The sequence below is a fragment of the Biomphalaria glabrata genome, chromosome 4, assembly GCF_947242115.1.
Source record: "Biomphalaria glabrata chromosome 4, xgBioGlab47.1, whole genome shotgun sequence".
NCBI classification, from domain to species: domain Eukaryota; kingdom Metazoa; phylum Mollusca; class Gastropoda; family Planorbidae; genus Biomphalaria; species Biomphalaria glabrata.
The window spans coordinates 51,281,859-51,302,889 of record NC_074714.1 but is presented as its reverse complement, the minus strand read 5'-3'; the positions used below and the strand labels follow the sequence as shown (position 1 = coordinate 51,302,889).

General features: G+C 35.1%; 3 protein-coding genes across 8 annotated transcripts in view; 1 reads left to right on the top strand and 2 right to left on the bottom strand.

Annotated features, from left to right (window-relative positions):
- The window catches only part of LOC106073468 (flocculation protein FLO11-like), a 21,400-nt gene extending 19,381 nt beyond the window's left edge, over positions 1-2,019 (bottom strand). The window contains exon 1 of one of the 4 annotated variants that reach the window (XM_056025204.1): positions 1,913-2,019. In XM_056025204.1, the coding sequence (XP_055881179.1) occupies positions 1,913-1,919 (7 nt within the window). In that variant the 5' untranslated portion in view covers positions 1,920-2,019. 4 annotated transcript variants of the gene reach the window in all.
- On the top strand, positions 1,721-14,459 carry LOC106058051 (uncharacterized). 3 transcript variants are annotated; one of them, XM_013215428.2, is made up of 6 exons: positions 1,721-1,875; positions 5,136-5,260; positions 7,440-7,589; positions 7,727-7,837; positions 8,717-8,786; positions 9,830-14,459. In XM_013215428.2, exons 2-6 carry the CDS (start codon positions 5,195-5,197, stop codon positions 12,130-12,132), a joined length of 2,700 nt encoding a protein of 899 aa, XP_013070882.2. In that variant the 5' UTR covers positions 1,721-1,875; positions 5,136-5,194; the 3' UTR covers positions 12,133-14,459. The 3 variants fall into 3 exon arrangements, with proteins under 3 accessions (XP_013070882.2, XP_013070883.2, XP_055883897.1); XM_013215429.2 differs by lacking the exon at positions 1,721-1,875 and adding an exon at positions 1,973-2,025; XM_056027922.1 differs by lacking the exon at positions 1,721-1,875 and adding an exon at positions 2,064-2,941.
- LOC106058055 (uncharacterized) lies at positions 14,428-21,031 on the bottom strand. Its single transcript, XM_013215432.2, has 2 exons — positions 20,871-21,031; positions 14,428-18,494 (listed from the first exon to the last, which is right to left on the bottom strand). Exons 1-2 carry the CDS (start codon positions 20,971-20,973, stop codon positions 18,127-18,129), a joined length of 471 nt encoding a protein of 156 aa, XP_013070886.2. The 5' UTR covers positions 20,974-21,031; the 3' UTR covers positions 14,428-18,126.

Below are 21,031 nucleotides of genomic sequence, written 5' to 3'. Positions count from 1 at the left end.
CGCAAGCCTGCGTCAATCATCGCAAGACAAGCCCTCACTTGGACCACTCTCCGCAAGGTAGGAGGAATGGCGTCGAGATTTGGACGCAGATGCCAAGCAGATTGGCAAGATATGGGGACAGTTGGGAACACCCTCTCAGAACCGATGGCTGCCTGGTCGTGCGGTTTGTGCGCTGGACTGTCGTTCAGATTTATCGATGGTCGAGGGTTCAAACCCTGCCCGCTCCCATCCCCCGTCGTCCTGAGGGAGGTTTAGATTGGGAAGTAATTATCTTCAACTCTGAAGGAACACCCGAAACAGAGGTAGAAATGAGATGGTTATCACAAATGGCTTGTATCACAAAACGCTCAGGTTAGAGTCGAGGCCGAAGGCTGAGCACACCGGGAAACTCCTGTGTAGGTCTATTCCTTATCTCTACCACATCAGCCGTGCGGGTGTTCGCCGTAAAGCGGCTCCTTGAGAGAAAGTGTGTTGATAGTCACATAGTTGTTAAGGCTCTCTTCTCCTCTCACCTTTTCACTGCTAATCCACCACGCGTTTGACAAATCTACCGCAGGCATCTATCTCCATTTCAGATTTGACGGTAAACTTCTAAATATTGCCAAATTGAGGGCCAAAACTAAAAAACAGAGCCGCCCTCGCAAGAGATACGCTATTCGCGGACGATGCAGCGGTAGTGGCACACTCACAAGAGGGGCTTCAGTCACTAATGTCCCGCTTCTCTCAGCCCTGTAAAGAGTAGCCTATGGCCTAACCATTAGCACGAAGAAAACAAATGTTATGGGGACATCTGCTACAGCACCATCCCTCCATCCTCGTTTTCGATATAACAAGCTGGCTGTCGTAAATGAATTCCTCAGTAGCAAGAATTGCCAAAAGTTTCAATCTATCTTCGAGAATTGTTGACCTCAAGTAATTCTTCATTAGTTTGAGGCGCGAGAAGCTTATATTACCAGATTCCACAATTAAGGGTATTGTAAAATACCGTGTTTTTTTTATCGCGCGTAGGATTGGTATTGAATAACACCACAAAACGACAATTTTTGTCAATATATTAAAGGAAATTTTTATGACTTTTCAAAAGATTTTAATAATTTCCGGCGATTTCCAGGACTTTTTCCTTTATTTTGCAATTTCATGAGATGAAATGAGCTAGCCAGCAAAACCAGTGACTTGGCAGAATTTAAGTCATTGGTTAATATGAATGACTAAATGCATGACGCGTAGGACGTAATCATCTTCTTTTTTGAAGTAACGTCTGTATTATATAAGATAAGATTTCCAGGAGCTCCTGGTAAATCAGCAGGCCAAGGGAAATCTGTTATAAGTTATAAAATGGTTTAATTTAATAATTTACACCTAGAATTATGAAAGTCCTATGAAAGTGCGGGGCCCACGCGGTCCCATAGGTTGCAGTGGCATCAGGCCGGCCCTGCAAAATAGCGGCGTATGCTACGCCGTGGGTCGACTAGTAGCCTAAATAATAAGATAATTAGACCCCCTGCCCCTTTATGCTATATTACCCATTCTATATTACAATATTTATTATGGCTCTTATGCTTATGTACATATTTATTTCCGTAAAATGTTCGCCATTCTATGATTCTCGTGACACGCTAAATCACAAATGCGTCAAGTCCGACGCAGCTTGGAAAGATGTTTGAGCCAGCAGCTATTATGACGTCATCAAACCGACAAGAGGAAGTTGTAAAGAGGAAAGGGACGCAATCTCGATAGGAACGTGCAAATAGAAATGTATTGTCGCTCTTAGACCTAAAAATTAAAAAGGGTGTAAAAAAAAAGAATGATTGTTGTCACGTATGTAGTTTTTGTACAAGTCTAGGGACTCCTGCCCCTTAAAGACTAGACTAGATGGTAAGTTATGTTGTAAAAAATGCATATGAATTCTAACCTGCCATAGAATAGATCTATAGATTAGGGAGCAAACTAGGGTCTAGTCTCAAAGTCACTTCGAGTAATGGCGCCTTGGAATTGGACTCAAAACAGGGACCAGTCATTGTTGATGTATTTTGAGTAGACTTCTAGATATAAGTTGTAGATCAATAACATAATTCTTATTTTCGATATCTAGATTGGGTATAAATCTATTTAGAATCTAGATCTAAGACTAAAGTCTAGCTTTAATCATATCTTATTGGGGTGTTCAGTATTAAAACAAATCTTAACTTCTTACAATTTTACACGATACTTTACATAAGTCTCATAAGACATCACTTCATACACTTAAAAATCTAGATCTAGAATCTAGAGTCTAATCTCAGACTTCAGTCTCAGACCATCATTTTGTATCATTGTATGAGGATGTAAATGTAAAATATTGTTAAAAAAAATATGTAGACATAGTGAAGGCTATAGTGTAGTGTATAGACTAGATCTATTCTGTATTCAGTCTACTAGATCAGGAACAGGCGTAGGACATAATCATCTCCTTTTTTTTTTAATTTGCTTATAGGACGTAACTCTCATCTTTGTGATGTTATCTTGTATTTACCAAGTTTTAGACTTCAGTTTCAGGGATGCTCAATCTGTGAGTTGCGACCCCATCGCTTTTGAGGGTTTAATTACAATTCGCCATTGGTCACCCTAAGGCCTAAGACTATCAGCATCGGGAACATGTTTTTATTTTACTATTCTATTAATAATTTATAAAAACTTTACATGTAGATCTTAAATGAGTTACATTTTTCACTGTACAAGGATTATATGAAACATGCATCAATTTTTATGACAAGGTTAAATCCTCCTGAATCAAACTTCTGCTCTGGCAAAAAAAAATCTAGAAGAAAATAAAATTTACAAGTTGCCAACTTTATATGCATATGCTTTCTATAAGGAAAATGTTCTTGAACCTGACAAATGGAATACAGCATGATAATTTCTACAACGAACTTCTGCGAATGCTTTCGGACGAAACCTCATGGTACTTTCCAAATATAATACATGATATATCCCATTTGCACTTGCAAGAAGTCCATATTCCCATTCAAAAAGTTTATTGAACTCATTTATATCGATACAACAAAACATTTCAATAAGCACGATCCTATATCTGTCTCAGATTAGCTGCCACTTTATCTTCCATTTCCAACAGTCAAAACAGCGAAACAGGTTTTTCCAGGGGTCCTGGATCAATAAAAGTTGAGAACCAATATTTTAGGCCATTTAGTTTTAGAAAGTGTTAGACCATACTTGATTCAAAAATTGATGGAATTTGAAACATCAGAGAGCCTTTCAAACATTTTGATAAAAGGCTGAAAAGTCTGAGAATACTCATTACATGTAGGACTATTTTCTAAGGCATGGGGGGGGGGGGGGGGGAGAATAAGTGCTATTGGTAATGAATTCTTTTGCAAAACATATGAGAGGGATAGCATTACAAATCAGGTCGTGCCAATTACATGTAACGGATACTAAAATTCAAGTTTTAAGGGGGGGGGGGTGGAGAAAAAGTGATATAAAGTTCACAGGCTAGAAGAGAGAGTGTTTGGGAGGTTGATTTAAATCGTGCCATTCCTATTAAAAATATTGAAAGTGCAAAAAATATGAGTGGGTGGTACGGCTAAAGTATTATACTAGCATTTGCAGGATGCAATAAGAAAAAACGGCCTAGGCCACATATATATCATAGTCTTCTATCGAATTCAAATAAGAAATGAAAAGCAGAAGAATAGTCATAAAGTGAAAATAAGACAATTTGTTACGGTGGAAAGTGGGGTGGTGGGGATAGATAGGTGAAACTCGAATTTAAGGCCTGGTCCAATTCAACGTTATAGATACTAGATTAGAATTCGTTGGCAAAAGGAATGTTTATGGGATTGTTTAACTTTATATCATTATTTTGTTATAAGTGAAGAAAAAAAAAAGGGAGTGGGTCCATTATATTGTTGTAAAAGTAAAAAAAATTATTAAAATATAAAATAAACAATATATAGCCTGAGAACAAATCAGACTGTGGGTAATGCTAGTTAAGTATATATATATATTCTCAGTTAAAGCAACATTCTGTTCAGATCATACTTTGTGAGAAGAATACCTTTGACTTGGTCGAGGAAAAGTCTAGACATCTTTTTTACAAAGCTTATATCAACTCACTCTATTTGTCTGTCTGGTTTATTTTTTTGACACATTATTTCTCCCACACCCAATCTCAGATCATGTTGAAATTTTGCACTGTTATATCTTGTACCTGACAAAACAAGAATCAATATAAAAAATGTACTTAGTTAATCTATATATAATTCTCTTCATGGCCCAACCATGCCTGACACCACCAAGAGTCATGGAAAAATAACTCTTTTATTTCTGCAAGTCGGGCTAGAGTTACCCCACATAACTTTTGCGGCGAAAAAAAAAAAAAATTCTGTTTCCTACATAGATCACGCTCAGTAGCAAGAATTACCAAATGTTTCAATCTATCTTCAAAAATTGTTGACCTCAAGTAATTCTTCATGAGTTTGAGGCGCAAGAAGCTTCTTTCACTAGAGTCCACAATTATGGGTATTGTATAATGTCGTTTTTTTTTCGCGTGTAGGATTGGCGTTTTCCATATTGAATGACACCCCAAAATGACAATTCTGTCATTATTTCAGAAGATTTTTATATGTTTTCAAAAGATTTTAATAATTTCCGGGACTCTTTGGTATATTACGCAATTTCAGATTTCCAGGAGCTCCTGGTAAATCAGGAGGCCATGGAAAATCTGTTATGAAAGTGCGGGGCCCACTGCGGTCATATAGGTTGCAGTGACTTAAGGCCGACACTGCAAAATAGCGGCACATGCTACGTCGCGGGTCGACTAGTTAATTATATAATTGGTAATTAATTATTTTGTTTAAAGTAAAACAAGGGAATGAAATTATTGATTGACAACAATCTAATTTACTCTTATAAATGCTTAGTATAGTTAAAGAACAATCCAGATTCTACTTATTTTTAGGATCCTTGGAGGTTCATCAGCTATTATTAGCTCTACAGTAACATTTTGTTGGGTTCCAGAAAACATTGTTTTGAAAAAACTTTCATTAGTGACTATTGAGACGTTTTATTATGTAACAGTGCTCTCTTTATATATTCTATCCATTAATATTTATAAACATGTTTTTTTTTTCTTCTAGTATGATTTAGTGTGCAATAATGTCTACAGTGAGGTAACAGCAGTATTCTGACAATTTCAATGGAGCCTGACACAATGGATCAGGGCAAAGACTTGCCACCAATAGCACTGGGCAGTACTACAATAGTGAGTGCACCAAAGCTAGTTATAATGATTTTTTTAAATATACATCAACATAACTAATAATATCCTCATCATCATTCCTTTGAGTTCCTCATGGAACATAGGGCCTTAGCAAAAACACACCACTCTCCACGGTCTCTTGCTAGTTTTTTTTTATGGCTTCCCAGCTTTTTCCGGTTCTCTCTGCTTCCTCTAGTATGCTGTGTCGCCATGTTCTTTTTGTTGTTCCTCTGCATCTTGTTCCCTCAGGTTCCACTCTAAGCCCTGCCTAGCTCTTTTGTTAGTATCTTTTCTAAGGGTGTGATCAATCCATCTCCACTTCCTCTCTAAGATCTGCACCTCTATATTTTTCTGCCCACTCATCTCCCACAGTTTGGTGTTTTCTACTTTGTCATACCAGTGTATTTTTAGGATATTTCTCAGGCATCTGTTGATGAAGGTCTGTATTTTTTTTGTTGTAGCTTCAGTTGTTCTCCATGTTTCAGAACCATACAGTAGGACCGCCTTGACATTAGAGTTAAAGATTCTTATTTTGGTCTTGTTTGAGATGTGAGGAGATTTCCAAGTTGGTTTTAGCTGTGTAAATGTCTGACGCGCTAGATTTATATGATGTTTAATGTCTTCATCTGTTCCACCTGATCCACTGACTACACTCCCAAGGTATATAAAACTATCTACTTGGTCTATTGTCTGAGAATCCAGTACTATGTCTCCAATTTGTTTGTTGTTTACTTTAAGTACTTTAGTTTTTTGGTGGTTTATTTTGAGGTCTACTCTTTTTGCTACTTCACTTAAAGCTGTGACCTTTTCTTGTATATCCTGTAGTCTGTGTGATAATAAGGCTATGTCATCAGCGAATTCCAGATCTTCCAGCTTTTATGTGAGAGTCCATTGAATTCCTTTCCATGAATTAGAGTAGGCTTCTTTTGTGACCCAATCCAATACTAGAAGGAACAGGAGTGGTGAAAGAAGACATCCCTGTTTGACTCCTGTTGTGACTGGAAATTGCTCTGACAGCTTGCCACAGTGGGCTACTCGGCAGATGAAACCATCATAAAGGTTTTTGATTATTGTTATTATTTTATTTGGGATCCCGTAATGTCTCATTACTGTCATGATAGATTCTCTGTCAATACTTTTCAAAGTCGACAAATGTTGCATAAAGAGAAGATTGCCATTCGACACATTGTTCTACAATTATTCTGAGTGTTGCTATTTGGTCAGCACAAGATCTCCCTTTTTTGAATCCGGCCTGTTCTTCCCTTAGGTGTTTATCGCATGCTCCCTTTATTCTGTTAAGCAGAATTCTGCTGAAAATCTTGCTTGGTACTGACAACAAAGTGATGTCTCACCATTTCTCACATTGTGATAGATCTCCACTCTTTGGTACTTTTATTAGCAAGCCCTTTTTCCACTCATGGAGAGGTGTTTCTGTTAACCAAATTTTGTTGAATAGTTTGTGCAGTTGGTCAACTATTTCACTTCCTCCTTCTTTTAGGACTTTGGGTGGTATGTTGTCAATTTCAGCTGCTTTACCTGATGAGGCTGAACAAAGCGTTGATAAATCTTGGCAAAATTTCTAAGAAATTATTACTGAAACAAGCAACGAAGTACTAAGCCTTAACCCTAAAACCTAAAAAAAACAACACTGGATTAGTGATGAGGCATGGAAATTAATCGAAGAGAGGAAATGCGCTAAACAGGCAGTTAACCTAGCAAAAACAAGAAACCACAAGCAACAATTCAAACAAGACTACCAAGCAGTTTCACAAAAAGTCACCAAAATGCTTAGACAAGACAAACGATCATTTTACAATAATCTAGCTGAACAGGCAGAAGAAGCAGCTGGTAAAGGAGATATAAAACAACTGTACAAAATCACCAAACTTCTCAGTACCAAAAAGGCTAATTGCAATGTTCCAGTCCAAGACAAATATGGAAAACTACTTTCTTCAATAAATGAACAGCTTGAAAGATTGAAAGAATATTTTCAAGAAGTGCTCAATAAACCCCAACCACTAAATCCACCAGATCTAAATGTAGGACCAACACTAGACAGAAATAACTAATACTATGAATACAAGTTATTTAGGCCTATTAAATGCTTGTATACATAATGAAAGCCAAAGTGGTTAATTCCTCAGAATATGTGTTGAGAAAACTAATATTATTCTATTTGCAGCCTTATCTAGTGACCCTGATCCCCGTGCTGGTGACCATGACAACTCAAGTGGATATGCCCAGTTATAGTGATGAAGCTGATAAACCTGCGTGGTGGCCAGATGATGTTCAGTGGAGAAACCCCAAATATTACATGAATGAACCCATAAAAGTAAAACACTTTTTTTATTTACTATATTTCTTAATTTAAAAAAAAAACATAACAAAAATCAACGATTGTAAAAAAAAATTTGTGCTAAATTTATAAATGCTCATGGAAAAAAAATGTTTTATTTGTTCTTACAATAGGACAGTCTCCAAGTTCTTAGGAAGCTGGTTCATAGCTGCTACTCTTACCATGGATTAGAAGATTTACTGAACAGATTTGATGAAACTCCAGTTTCAGAAACAGAATCTGAGGTTGATATTTATTTCATAAATCCTTTTAGATTGCATCTTGTATTTATATCTAGATTTTATTTATAAAATTCACATATATCTATATTGTATGTAAAAAGTTTAGTACCCTTGAGAACTTGTAATCAATAAGGCAGATGGTGTTTCTTTGGCTGATGGTTTTTAAGGGTGACATGTGGCTAGGGCAGCGACCAACTGCCTTTACTTTCCCCAACCAATGTCAGATACCCATTGGAGTTGGGTGGTCTCAGGGTGTAAAAAGGTTAAATGGTGTAATGTTGAAGAATGCGAACGTCGTGGAATGCTGCGTTTGTGCTTCCTGGAGTCACACTTGACATGCAACGAACACAAATGGTATAGATTGAATGAGTCCAGTTTTGGCAGACAAGATGATAAATTTATTTAATAAAACAATATGTTGCACACTTCATGGTTGCAAAAATGATCCAATGCATAGAATACAGTCGCATCCACATAACAGCAGTATTAAACATATCCAATATACTAAATCATATTTTAATCCAATCCGCAACACAGTGGGTAAAAATAAACTTCAAAGTTACTACTTGACTCTCTAAGTCCAGAGAAAAACGATCAAAATACATGTACTGTCTCAAAAAACTACTGGCTTCGACTTCTCAAAAGATACTACTTAACTCAAAGTTACTACTCCGCTCTCTAAGTCACTACTGTCCACACCGGACAAAAAGATACTACTGACTGAACTAAAAGTCAATTTAGTCATTCTTACTTCCTGTTTCTATATCAGGAGTTTCACGTCTCTTTTCATCCTTATGACCTGAGGTCAACATATAATTGGAACACTGGCTTACACTAAGCAAACAGTGTCTCATTAGACATTCATTCACTTTTGTATTTCAGCAGCGAGATGGTTCCGATGTAATTCTTATAACAGATGATGCAGACGAAGGCTCAGTTGAATCACTGGCAGGTAGATAACATATTTTAAAATTATCCCACACACTTTATGATTAAATTTAGCTAACTTATTTTTTTTTTTGCTTGCTACTTATTTCTACTTTTTTTGTGAGTTAATATTAGGCTCACTACACTGGGGGTGGGGATGAGGGGGTTCAGTAAAGAAATCACACAATTTATATACAAATTCTTTATGTATGTTATTAATATATATACTAATTATTTATAATTTAACCTAGTTTTGGATTATTCCCCCCCCCCTCCCCCCTTCCGGTATGTTGGCCTATGTTTTGTGGCAGTCACAGTTTAACATTATTAATTACATATCTATGTGATAAAAGTTACTTATTTAAATATTTTAACAAATATTTATATTATGTCTTTCCCCTGCTGGTATGTTAGTCGCTTTGGGTGGGGGGGGGATCGCATCTACTGTTCTCCTTAGAAAACATAGTATGTGAACAAAATTAGTTGAATATCTTTATAAGATAAGCTGCTTATTAATATTTGAACCCATTTGTATATTATGTCACGCCACACTCTAATCTCAAATTAAATCATTAGTAAATATAAAATGAAAGAGGGTTGTCTCAGGTGGTAGGGGCGATAGATGCCTTTAAGTCCAAAATATGTCTGGTGACTAAATAGTGACTAAAGTTTGTTAGAGCTTGGTTTGAGATTCAGCTTGACCTTGATTATTTGAGGAAGCAAGTGGCACTTTTTTTTTGCTATTATGTGAAAATCTAGCATGCAAGCCCCCTTATTAATGAAAGCTAGGCATTTGAGAGCATACAATTTGTTTGTTTTTTTGTTCACAAATTCAATCAGATGGTGAACTGAAATGCTAACTTGAGTTTATGAAATCTGTCATAAAGAATAGAGAGGCTGAAATATAAAAAAATGGCAATTATTATTATTTTGTTTAATTGAACAAGTTTAAGAACTTTAAGTTTAAGAACTGTCAATTTTCTACTCTAGAAGTACATTTTGTTTATTAATTACTATAAGGTAATTCAAGTACGCAGTACATTTATTTTTGTTGTTGTTTTGTTTCAGAGAGCGATGGACCAGTCTTTGTATGCTGCTTTTGTCTGGAACAGTTTGCTAGTCATGAGGCTGTCCAGACTCACCAGAGTATCTGCCCCAGTAGATTTCAGGATTTGGACAGTTCCCCTGGATATCCTGCTTCATCCAAAGCTGAAATTCCCGATAAACATCACACAACAGCATCAGCATCTAATAAATCAGTGCCACAGGACTCACCCACGGCTGTTAAAGTTTCTCACATCAGTAAACTAGACGACACATTTCTCTCCCAACATAAATCCCATGGGCATGATCAGGTCTCTTCTTCTATTTCCTCATTACCAACCAAAAAGCCTGCTCATGGGTCATCGTCCTTCAAGTTTGTCCCCACCCTTAAGACACGCAGTCAGAAAAAGCTGGACCAAATTATGGAGAAACACAATCAAAGACAGTTAATGATGAAGGAATGCCAAGCCATGAAACCAGTTCCATCCACAGGAGCATGGTGGAAAAAAAAGCGGAAGATAAAATGCTCAGCTATTCATCCTGGCTGTTATTTATCTTCTGATGCATTTATGTCTGCCTTGAATTTAGTGAAGAAATCTGAATTAGAGTCACGAATAAGTGATGCACCTAAAGATGTGGATATGGACTGTCAGATTATTTCAGTGGAAGGGCCGCTTAGTGCTGTCCCAATAACAACGTTTGAGAAGCCCTCCTCCACATCACCACGCTCCACTAGGTCACTTATGTCTCAGCTGAGCAGGGACAACGATGTAAGCTCTCGTCGCCGTCTGAGCTTTTGTTTCGTGGAAGATGAATGGGCAGACAAAGAAGCCTTGGAGGAAGGAAGAGACCCCCTTCAGTTTTCTCTCTTGACTTTGGATTTATCCTCCCCTCTAGGCCAGCGAATCAGAAAGTATGTGAAAGGTGAAGGACACTTAAATATTATAAAGGATGCAGAAAGCTACTGTAGGACAGAAGTAGATGACGACAGTTACAGTAAACTGAGATACAGGGGCATGGACTTTCGCATTACTTTCAAGAAAAAAAAGAGGGGCTCAACGTTTGTGCACAAATACAAGTTTAACTCCAGTGACAAGTTTGAGTTTAATTTGTTACTTAAAACTGGTCTTAGTGCCAGGAGTAGACATCTCAAACAGTGCTTACCAACTTGTAAAGTTCTGTTGACACGGTTGAAGGAATCAGAAATCAAAGAATGGACTGAAGAGAAGAAGATAACAATAGCAGAGAATATCGTCTTTGATGACGATATCTGTATTACTCAGATAGACATTCCACAATCTAAGTTACCTCAAGGATTCTCCTCTGATAAACTCACTCTTCAGCCTCAATGCTCAAATTTCTCTTCACAATTCTTGCAGAACTCACCCAACAAACACAAACTTGCCACCAACAGGCCTAATCTGGCTCACAACTTACCACCTTCACCACCGCACGTCCCAAATATATTTCGTAGCAGGTCACATTGCTCTCCTTCCCCGACTAGACCTGGGCCAAAGTGCTTCCACGATCGCAACCGAATCGCAAAATCTTTGAATTTTTCAAATGTCAACACTGCTTCTCCCAAGAATACAACTGCAGTAATAAAGAATGGTGGTGAAAGATTCATGCCACATTTAAGTAAACACCCAATGCAGTCACCATCAGTTTATGCATCGAGAAATTCCTTACCTGTTATCCAAAACAAGCTGCCAGGACCCAGCAGTCGGAGAAAGCAGCCAATGAACTATGTTCGCCGAGAAGGGTTTGATGGAGGGATGGCACAACGCAATGGAGATCAAAATGTGGGCTATATCCGTGATATAAACAACACTTGTGTTGTTAGTAAATCAGCTGGGGATCAGGACCCCACTCAGAATTTCAGGAGACTTTCCAATTTTGATTATTTCAGTATTCGAAACGGAAAGCTGCATCACCCTGATCAGTCCGCTGCATCTCCTCCAGCCACACAGAAAACGTTTCAACTCGATGATGGTGGTGACAACAGAAACCTTCACAAGTCCCTCCCCGCCCACAGACCTTTGCCAGCTAATGCTGTAGCACCCTTAAGGACCCAACAGAAAACATTTTCTAGAACAGCCAATAATGGCCCAAAGATAAAACCACAGATTTCTAGTAGTTCCAGGCCTCATTCTGTAGCAAGGCCAGAAGGCAAGAGGCAGCCTGTAAACAATTCTCTGATGGAGCACCTGGCAGACACAGTCTCTGTTCCAGACTCCACGCCCAGGATCAAATCCTTCATGAGCTTGTGTCCCACTTTGGATGGTGAGGATGAGATCATGGAGATTATCTGTGTTGATGATGACTGACTTTTGCAAAGAGTGAGGCGTGTGCTTTCCAATATTCCATTCTATCTTGAAACGGGTACAGTTGAAACATTCATTGATCATTGAGCACATATCTCATTCATCAATCTGCTCAAATCTTTGTTATTGAGCAAAAGAGTTCTAATTCTTTTAAAGTAACTTTATTTTCAAATGGAAGTATAGGACTCTCTTACTTACATTTTGAGTTTAAAAACAAAAAGAAAGACTGACACAACTGAACAGCGTTATGTAGTATACTTTTAATTCAATCACTTCATTTTCCCAGCCTCAAGCACATTAGCTTATTTTGAGTTTTTATAAACTCGTCATGGTTTTAATAACTTTACAAATGAAAAATGCAACTAATTCAAATAGGTCAAGATAGTTGGCGTACAGTTTGGTCATTGGTTGCATGGCCAAAATGAATTTTTCATAACTCAAGTTGTTATGGTGATCATCACTTGAGTTTGCAGTATCTGTTGTCACAAGAGAGTCATACATTTCAGTAGATTCTTGTTTAAGCTTATTTTGTCATAACTAAATTAAAATGTTTTTATAGTGTCAAGATGTAGGTAACTAGGTACCGGGTAGTTACACATCTCATAAACATTTTTTGTCTAGTTATGAATCAAACTCACTGACCTATTTACAAAAAGTTTGTCTGGGCATTATTCCTTTAAACAATATAAAATCTTGTATAAAATCTTGGGGGTTTTTTAGGGTATGGTAACAGAATATTTCCCAGACTTTCATAGTTAACATTGTGATTGTCTGCTAGAATTTATTATTTACAGTTGAAGCCTGCAACCTTTTGGCACTACTGTGCTAACAAGATTTACAAATCATTTAGCCTACCATCAAAGAAACAAGCTTTTAAATGGCATATCATTTAACAGTGTTATATAGATATTACAAGAACCCTTCATTAGTTTAAATGAAAACAACAAATTGCTATTAAAAAACAACAACAATTTGTCTTGTTTTTTGGAAAAAATGTTGTACATATATATAATGTAATTGATGCATTCTCCAGTTTTGTGTTAATTCTATCAAAACTTTTTGCTGAAGCATTAATTGTTATGAATTAGATAAAATGATCTGTTGAAGGGAACTATATTTTGTACTTGAATTCTTTGCAACTCAGCAAACTTGATGTTCCTGATTTTAATTACTTCTAATATAACAATAGTGGACATTGAAATGTCTTGCACTTCAAAAATTAGGAAATCCTGTTTAGTGGATTTTATGAAATGAACTGGAAATTCTTGAATTATATAGCATTCTTTTTCTGTGCTGTTAAAAAGCAATCCCTCTTCTGTAGATCATTTTTCACCTAGTCGGGCAAACTGCAGCTGACTTTATTTAGGTTACTTTATGCAATAACTTGAATCTTTTCTTGAATGATTTTAAATATATTTCAAGTCTTACAAGTTGATTTAGAAAAATACTTTTATTTTTCACTTGCATCTTTTTCAGTAAATCATTTTCGCAAGGTGTGTAGATTCTAGTATGAAGTTAAATCCAGCAATTACTTATTTATATTTTATCAATTTATTTTATGTTTGCCCTAGCCTGGTTGGCCTGTCATGGGCTTTACCCCCAGATTCATAGTATTATTGCAACCCATTTCTTTTAGATAGTGAATGTCTGTGTCTCTTCACAAACTTGTACAGTTCAAAAGTGATTTTGATATTAATATCGAACTTACTTTTGTTATAAATCATGGAATGAAATAAATTTATGCCTTTGAAGTATAATTTTTTTTTTTTAAATTGGTAGGTTGAAAATAAGGTGAACAACATTTAATTTACCTTTTTTTTTTTTAAGCTCTTTGAGAACTTTTCTTTTAGTCTTTGAATTTTTTGCTGCTCAGATTTTTTTTTTTCTTGACCTAATGGACAACATACCACTTAATGAAAAGAAAAAAAATATAGTTTTGCTATTAAGACTTACAACACAATGCAACAGGAGACTCTTTCTGAGCAGATAATTTATTGCTTGTAGTTTTACAACTGATTTAGTATGAAATTAATAGTACTGATGTACTCTAATCCCCATTGGCATTACTTTAAGTAAATGCCTAGCGTTTTTTTTTCTTCTCTTTTTTAGATGCTTCAAAACAAACAAAAAATTAATCTATAAAAATAGACAAAAGTTATGAAAAAGTACAATGCCCTCTTTGTTATATTTTCTCTGATGTAGTCTGTACTATACTTATGTTATAATTGTGTCATTTTCCTTCTTACAAACAATGCTGTAAGACAACTGTACTTTGTGTATATAAATCATGAAGTCACATTTTGATTTGTAATAAATTTATTTCAATGTAATATATATTGTATGTTTCATTTGTTCAATTTTCAAACTCCAGTGAAAAGTTAAGACTTTAAGAAAGGAAAACAGAAAAGGTCACTTTATAAGAAAAACAAAATTGCATAATCAACGCTTAATATAGCTCAAAAACATGATGAAAAAAAAGTGAGATTCATGAAGAAAAATGTTATGCTGTAATTCTCAGGCTATGTATGATTGTCTCCATTCTTTTATCTACACATTAGTTACAATACAAAATTTGTTTTATTTTTACCTTGGTCAACCAATTGATCGATGGAAAAGATGATGAACAAGGTGAAAGAAGTCAACGCCAATTCATCCATTGACTAACTATAGATATTGTTTTCACACCTACCATCGGTGACCAATTAGAATTCACTACTTTAGTATGAAATTTATGTCAAAGGCATGAATATAATCTGGGAGTTTACATGAGAACTGTTGAAATCTTGTAAAGAATCTTATAAGGTCATTGTGTCTGGCAGCACAATATGCTGCTTAGAATGAGAAGACCAAAGCAATCCATAATAGCACACTGCAAGATGGTTCTATCAGAGGAAACAGTAGTGCATACCTCGTAGGAGTGTCCCAAGCTGAGGGGAAATGTGTCTGCAGTTTAACTCAACCCTGTATGTGAGCTACCAGACACACTAGGTCAGTGAACATTTCATGATTTTCTACATGCAGGCAAATTGACAGCAACATATATTGATGAAAAAAACAGCAACACAGAGGCCTTTCAACCTGGCGACATACTGCATCTCTCCTCAGGCAGAAATGGATGGATGATGTATATGTGTTAGGAAAAACTGTTGGTGCAGAATACTTTTGTGCTCAAGTTTATACAACTGAATCATCAAGCAGTAGACAGAGCACTATTTTGTTTTCTTCTTTAATCTTATTAAAGACAAGCACTGCGCTCATGAGACAGACCTTTGTTCTATCTTCTTAAGTGTGAAGCTAATGAGACAAACCTTAAGTGTGAAGCTAATGAGACAAACCTTTGTTCTATCTTCTGCAGTGTGAAGCTAATGAGACAAACCTTAAGTGTGAAGCGTTCTAGGGTGAATAATGCATTTCAACACCAGATAAAAACCCAATGAGGCTATTACTTTTTTGTGTGCACATTTTGATGATAATGACTAGTCCATCATGTCCTTCAGTGCTATCATATAATTTGTTAATATTCTCTGTGTGCTTCAATTCATCATTGACTGTGAAAATGAAAAAGGAGGGAGGGGGGGGGGGTATAATTCACATTAAATCAGGATTTCTGCTCAGCCCATGAGGAGATTAACAGCCATCTAAGCACTCAGGACCTCAGAAAAAATAAAATGGCAAGAACATTGAAAGTAAAAATAAGAAAGTTATTTTTTTTTAAAGTACATTATAGCAGTTAATGCTGAGCATGATGGTATGCAATCATAGAGTAAAAAGAATTATTATTTTACACACATAAGATATATACAGTGGATCAAAAACATGGTTTGACACAAGTGGTTATTTACCTTTAGACATCCTATTTTTATCTTAACATTGATTTAAGCAATCACCCTCCAATCAAAAGTTGTTTTTTTCTTTCCTATATATAATTTAGCAAGACATATTTCATTGGTACACAAAATATTTTACAACCCATTTGAGTAAAATTAAAAAAAACAATTCCATGTTCATTTTTTTTCACTCAGAACAGACTAGCAACTTTCTGTCTCCTCACATTTTTTGTTAAGGATAGTCTTTAAATGCATGTCTAAACGGATTGATAAAATAATATATTAAAATGAACACACATTAACAATCAAATGATTTAGTAAATTAAATCAAAATTATTCACAGTAAAACATTAATATCACAGATAACTTTTTAACGGCTTTATATGAATGTAAAAAAAAAAAAACTTTTAAAACTTTTATACTTTGAGTAAATCATAGTTCAATGTAAATGTAAATGTGGATTATCAAAGACTTAACATTTTCTTTGATACAATGCTTTTTGAATGTTTAACTTCAATGATTGAAATTTTAGTTGAAGAGAAAGAGCTAGTTCTGGAAAGATTAAAAAGCCAGCATCACTAAATTGATTGTTTTATGGTATTTCAAAACCAATTAGCCCATATGCTGGACCTGCATGAAAATATTTATGACTGACATGGATTTATTGTTCTTTGGAATGCTTTGGATTTTTAGAGAATATTAATTTATAGTCATTGAAATAATACTTCAGTACTTGAATAACTTACAAACTTAAAATTATATGATTTTTGTCATCAATGATATGTGTCATAATAAAAATTTTATTAAAATATCAAAATACAATTAATTACATACATTTTTTTAAAGGGAAACTCTGATGGTTTTTCAAATTTGAGTTATTGACATATTTAAATTCTGCGTAAAAAGTTGTTATAGTAAACATTTTACAATTTTTTTATTTAAATGCTTAGAAACATTTATATTTAAAAATTTAGTCAGTAAATTCTTGACATCTCAAAAATAAATTGGGGTTCTTTGAGATTTTATTAGCTTCATTCTTACAGTAGCTGTTAGGCTTAGTGATGGCCTAGTCCAGAACTACGGAACAGCATTAGGATAACCAACTCAAGAAAAAAAGTAAACATTTTCATCTAAGCCTCTCCCTGTCCTAAAAAGTTATTAGATCATGTGTCTGACTGATTCTAAAAACTGGTCAGTGTAAGGGTAGTCAAGACTAGGTGTAGTCGGTCATGACAAGACAACCAAGCGATAGTGTTTGTTGTATGTTGAGTGGTCAGGCAAGAAAATACACACTGCCATGGTTAGTCATGCATGTAAATCTACTTTCAACATGCATTTTTTTCTTTGCTTTCTAGATCTAACTGCATATACAAAGATATACTTCTTTTACGAGAATGTAAACTTTACTGTATGTTCTCCCTTTATACAATAAGTCAATAGATTAAATTAATAGGTTAGTGTGATGTCACATAGAATCTGATCGTTTTGGATGTGCAGGAAAATTACACCAGAAAAACATCAATTACTAAGTTATTATTGCAAATTTTAAAAAAAGAATAATACATTACTAAAATGTAAATCAAAACACATACTATATAAAAAATTGTCAAAACCATCAGAGTTTCCCTTGAAAGTTGAAAGCTGATAACTTTTTTTTTTTTTACATAAAACAATAAATGAAGGTAAAAATGGCTGTTCCCCTTTCAGACCTTGCAATCTATAGGGCAGATGATGTTAAAATCATTGGTTTCTGTGGCCAACGATTAATGAGCAGGGTGTCTAATGGGTACCTGACTTTAGTTGGGGAAAGTAAAGATGGTTGGTAGTTATGTTGGCCACATGACACACTGCTTGTTAACAGTTGGCCAAGAAACAGATGACCTTAACACCAACTGCCCTATAGATCACAAGGTCAGAAAGGGAAACTTTACTTTTATATATACATACCACTATATAATTAGTTTAAAACATTTTTAAAGTTGAAAGCTGATAACTTTTTTTTTTTACATAAAACAATAAATAAAGGTAAAAATGGCTGATAAAAAGTAATAAAATATTTTAAAATTAATTTAAATAAATCACTTAAAATATTCATCTGATCTAATAGTAACAAAAAAAAAATTTGCACATTATTACACCAATTAAAAAATAACCAGTTTTTTTCAATGAATTAGTGTCTGTTTCCATAGGCTGCTTCATACGGCGGTGGGGGCTCTGGGTTGTAAGGTATGTTAACTGGGCCTGATGTTGCATGAAATGGACTGTTGTTATCTGAGATCAATGTAGAATAACCAGCAAAACCTCCATACCCGGCCACAGACGAGGAGGAAAAGTTTTGAGTTGGTGCGTCTGGTACAGCATAGTCTGTTCTAGAACCACCACAAGCAGGGTGATTCATGGAGCTGACTTCAGAGTTCATGCAGTCCATACACAGGGGTATGATGACTATAACTACTAGCAAGAAAATTATTATGGACACTAAGATGCCCAACATAAGATTATTTGTTGTGATATTGGCCAAATCATCTTGAAAACTATCTGTAAAGTAAAAACAAAAAAAGTTTTACCACACTTAAATTTTTTTTTTTAAGTTAAAGCTTTAAGACAAAAAAAAAAAGTCGCACATTATAACTGAGAATGAGTGAAACTTATCTATATGAGTAGTTAATTAGTTCCCAGTACCCTTCAGTTGGCTTTTTAGCATATCTATCTATCTAGCACATCTACCATCTTCTTTAAAAAAAAAAAACAACATAATTATTCTCTTTTAGAGGCATTATCTGCCATTATATCTGCTGGAATTGGTAACAGATATAAGTACTCCAATATCTATTAAATGCTTCTATAAGGCATTCCTCTCAAATAGCCTTTGACAATTAGTCAAACTCCTGGCCATCATGTGTGACTCAGATATTGAGTCTGGCTGAACAGTTTTCACTTACAGGAGAAGGGGCTAAGGTGAGTAACTGGCGCCTTAACCAGTAAACTTTGGACAAGATAAAAGGAAAACTCTTGACTTCAAACCTCTACTGCCCTTGCAGCTATGCCCAAACATTGGAAATGCTTTGGGAGTTAACCCTGAGGAAAAAGTCAAACAGGGGCCTATGACCCTTAAGCAGTTTGCAGTACACAAATACCCTGACAGAGCCTGTGATGCTGCTGACCCCAAGCTGTACTGGCACTTGTCATTCCTTTGGATACATTAGCTGGGTAAATATTATAAATATTTCTTTTGAGTAGACTTCCGCTATACCCAATATCCAAAATGAAAAACCTTCACAAGTGTATAGTTTGAGCCTGTTAAAATATTTCTAAGGATATGGATATTTAAGGATATCATTTATGATTGCATAGTGTGGTGAGATTGTTGAGTAAGACAATCTCAAATATTGTTACCATTAACCTGTTTAAAGGTTTAAACATTAGTATTATTAATAGCTGGTATCCATTTAATTGTCACTGAAAACTATAAGTAAAATAATGCCAAATGATTAGTATAGACTTGTGCATTTTTTTTTACTTGTGATTTTTATTCAAAAAAGCTTATCAAAATACTTCTTAACAAGTATTTTGATTTCAAGGCTGGTGGAAATTTGGGTGTCAAGTATTTTGATTTCAAGGCTGATGGAAATTTGGGTTTCAAGTATTTTGATTTAAAGGCTGGTGGAAATTTGGGTTTTAAGTATTTTATTTCAAGGCTGGTGGAACTTTGGTATCAATGAAAATGTTCTGCATAGGCATGTTTACGAATTCAGTCAAATACAGGGTCTGAGGAGCTAGGTTTCAGTTTTATATATTGTAGCAAAAAAGTTAATCTTCTGACATCCAAACAAAACATAGAAGGTAAAAATTGGCAAAGTAAGAGGGGTTCACAGTTTATATGTTGTAGTTTTTTTTTTGCTACTACTTATCTCATAAATTACAGACTTTACTTGAAAAGAGAAGATAATTACATCCATGTGTCAATTTGGTCAAGCATATTACTCAGTGACTTGAAAGTCATTGAGTTTCCTGGCTGATTCATGCAACCCATTCCATGCTCTAATAGCACTAGGCAAGAAGGAGCACTTGTACAAATGGAATAAAAAATGTGCCTTTATCTTTGTGTCTTTCTAAGTATTTTATTAAGTTATGTTTTCATATTTCTGAATTATAGTTCAGTGTTTTATGTATTATTGCTACTTTACTTTTATTATAGCCTTCCATCCTAAAGGGTCTCTTAAATTTAGTGATTTTACTAAAGGTGTTACTTTGTCAAATGTGAATATTTGTTTGTTACAAATCTCACTGCTATTTTGTGTCTGTTCTATTTACTAAGCCCGATTGCTTTATTTCATTTCTTTTATAATTTCATCATGAATTATTAAGGGGTAAAGTAAGTTCCCCTCTCAGACTTTGTGATCTATAGGGCAGATGATGTAAAGGTAATCTGTTTCTGTGGTGCCATGGTTAACAAGGGTGTAATGTAGCCAGCACAACAGCCAACCATCTTTACTTTTCATAACTATTGACAGGTACCCATTACAACTGAATGGACTCAGAGGCGCCTTAAGAATCCCAAAATAAAAAATCCCAGTCTTTACATGGATTCAAAAGCGGGACCCTCTGGTTTCGAAGCCAAGCGCTTTACCACTCAGCCACCGAGCCTCCATTTTCATTAATTATAACACCTAAATATTTTGAGTTTTTAGTCTGTTTAGCTGGTTTACCATGAATGAGATACAAAGTTTTTATTTGTTTTAGTTTTTTTTTTTTAATACCAGTTTTTGTTACACAGTTTGAAGTAGTTCCAGTATTTTTATGAAGGATTTTCATAAATTATTAGGGTACTAAAATTGAGGTAAAATTTAATATTAATTTAAAAACAAAATACAACATAAAAAAGTAAAGCTTACTGTCTGAAACATAGCTTACCTTTTAACTTATCTGGTTCATTAGCACAAACAACGACTGAAGACCAAATGATTCTCATAAATGTGCAAATTATAAACTTGGTAATTCGTGACAATAATGTCATGGTATTAGTATTAGTATACACTGACTTTCTTTAACCTTGCGTAAGACTCAGTCCTTAT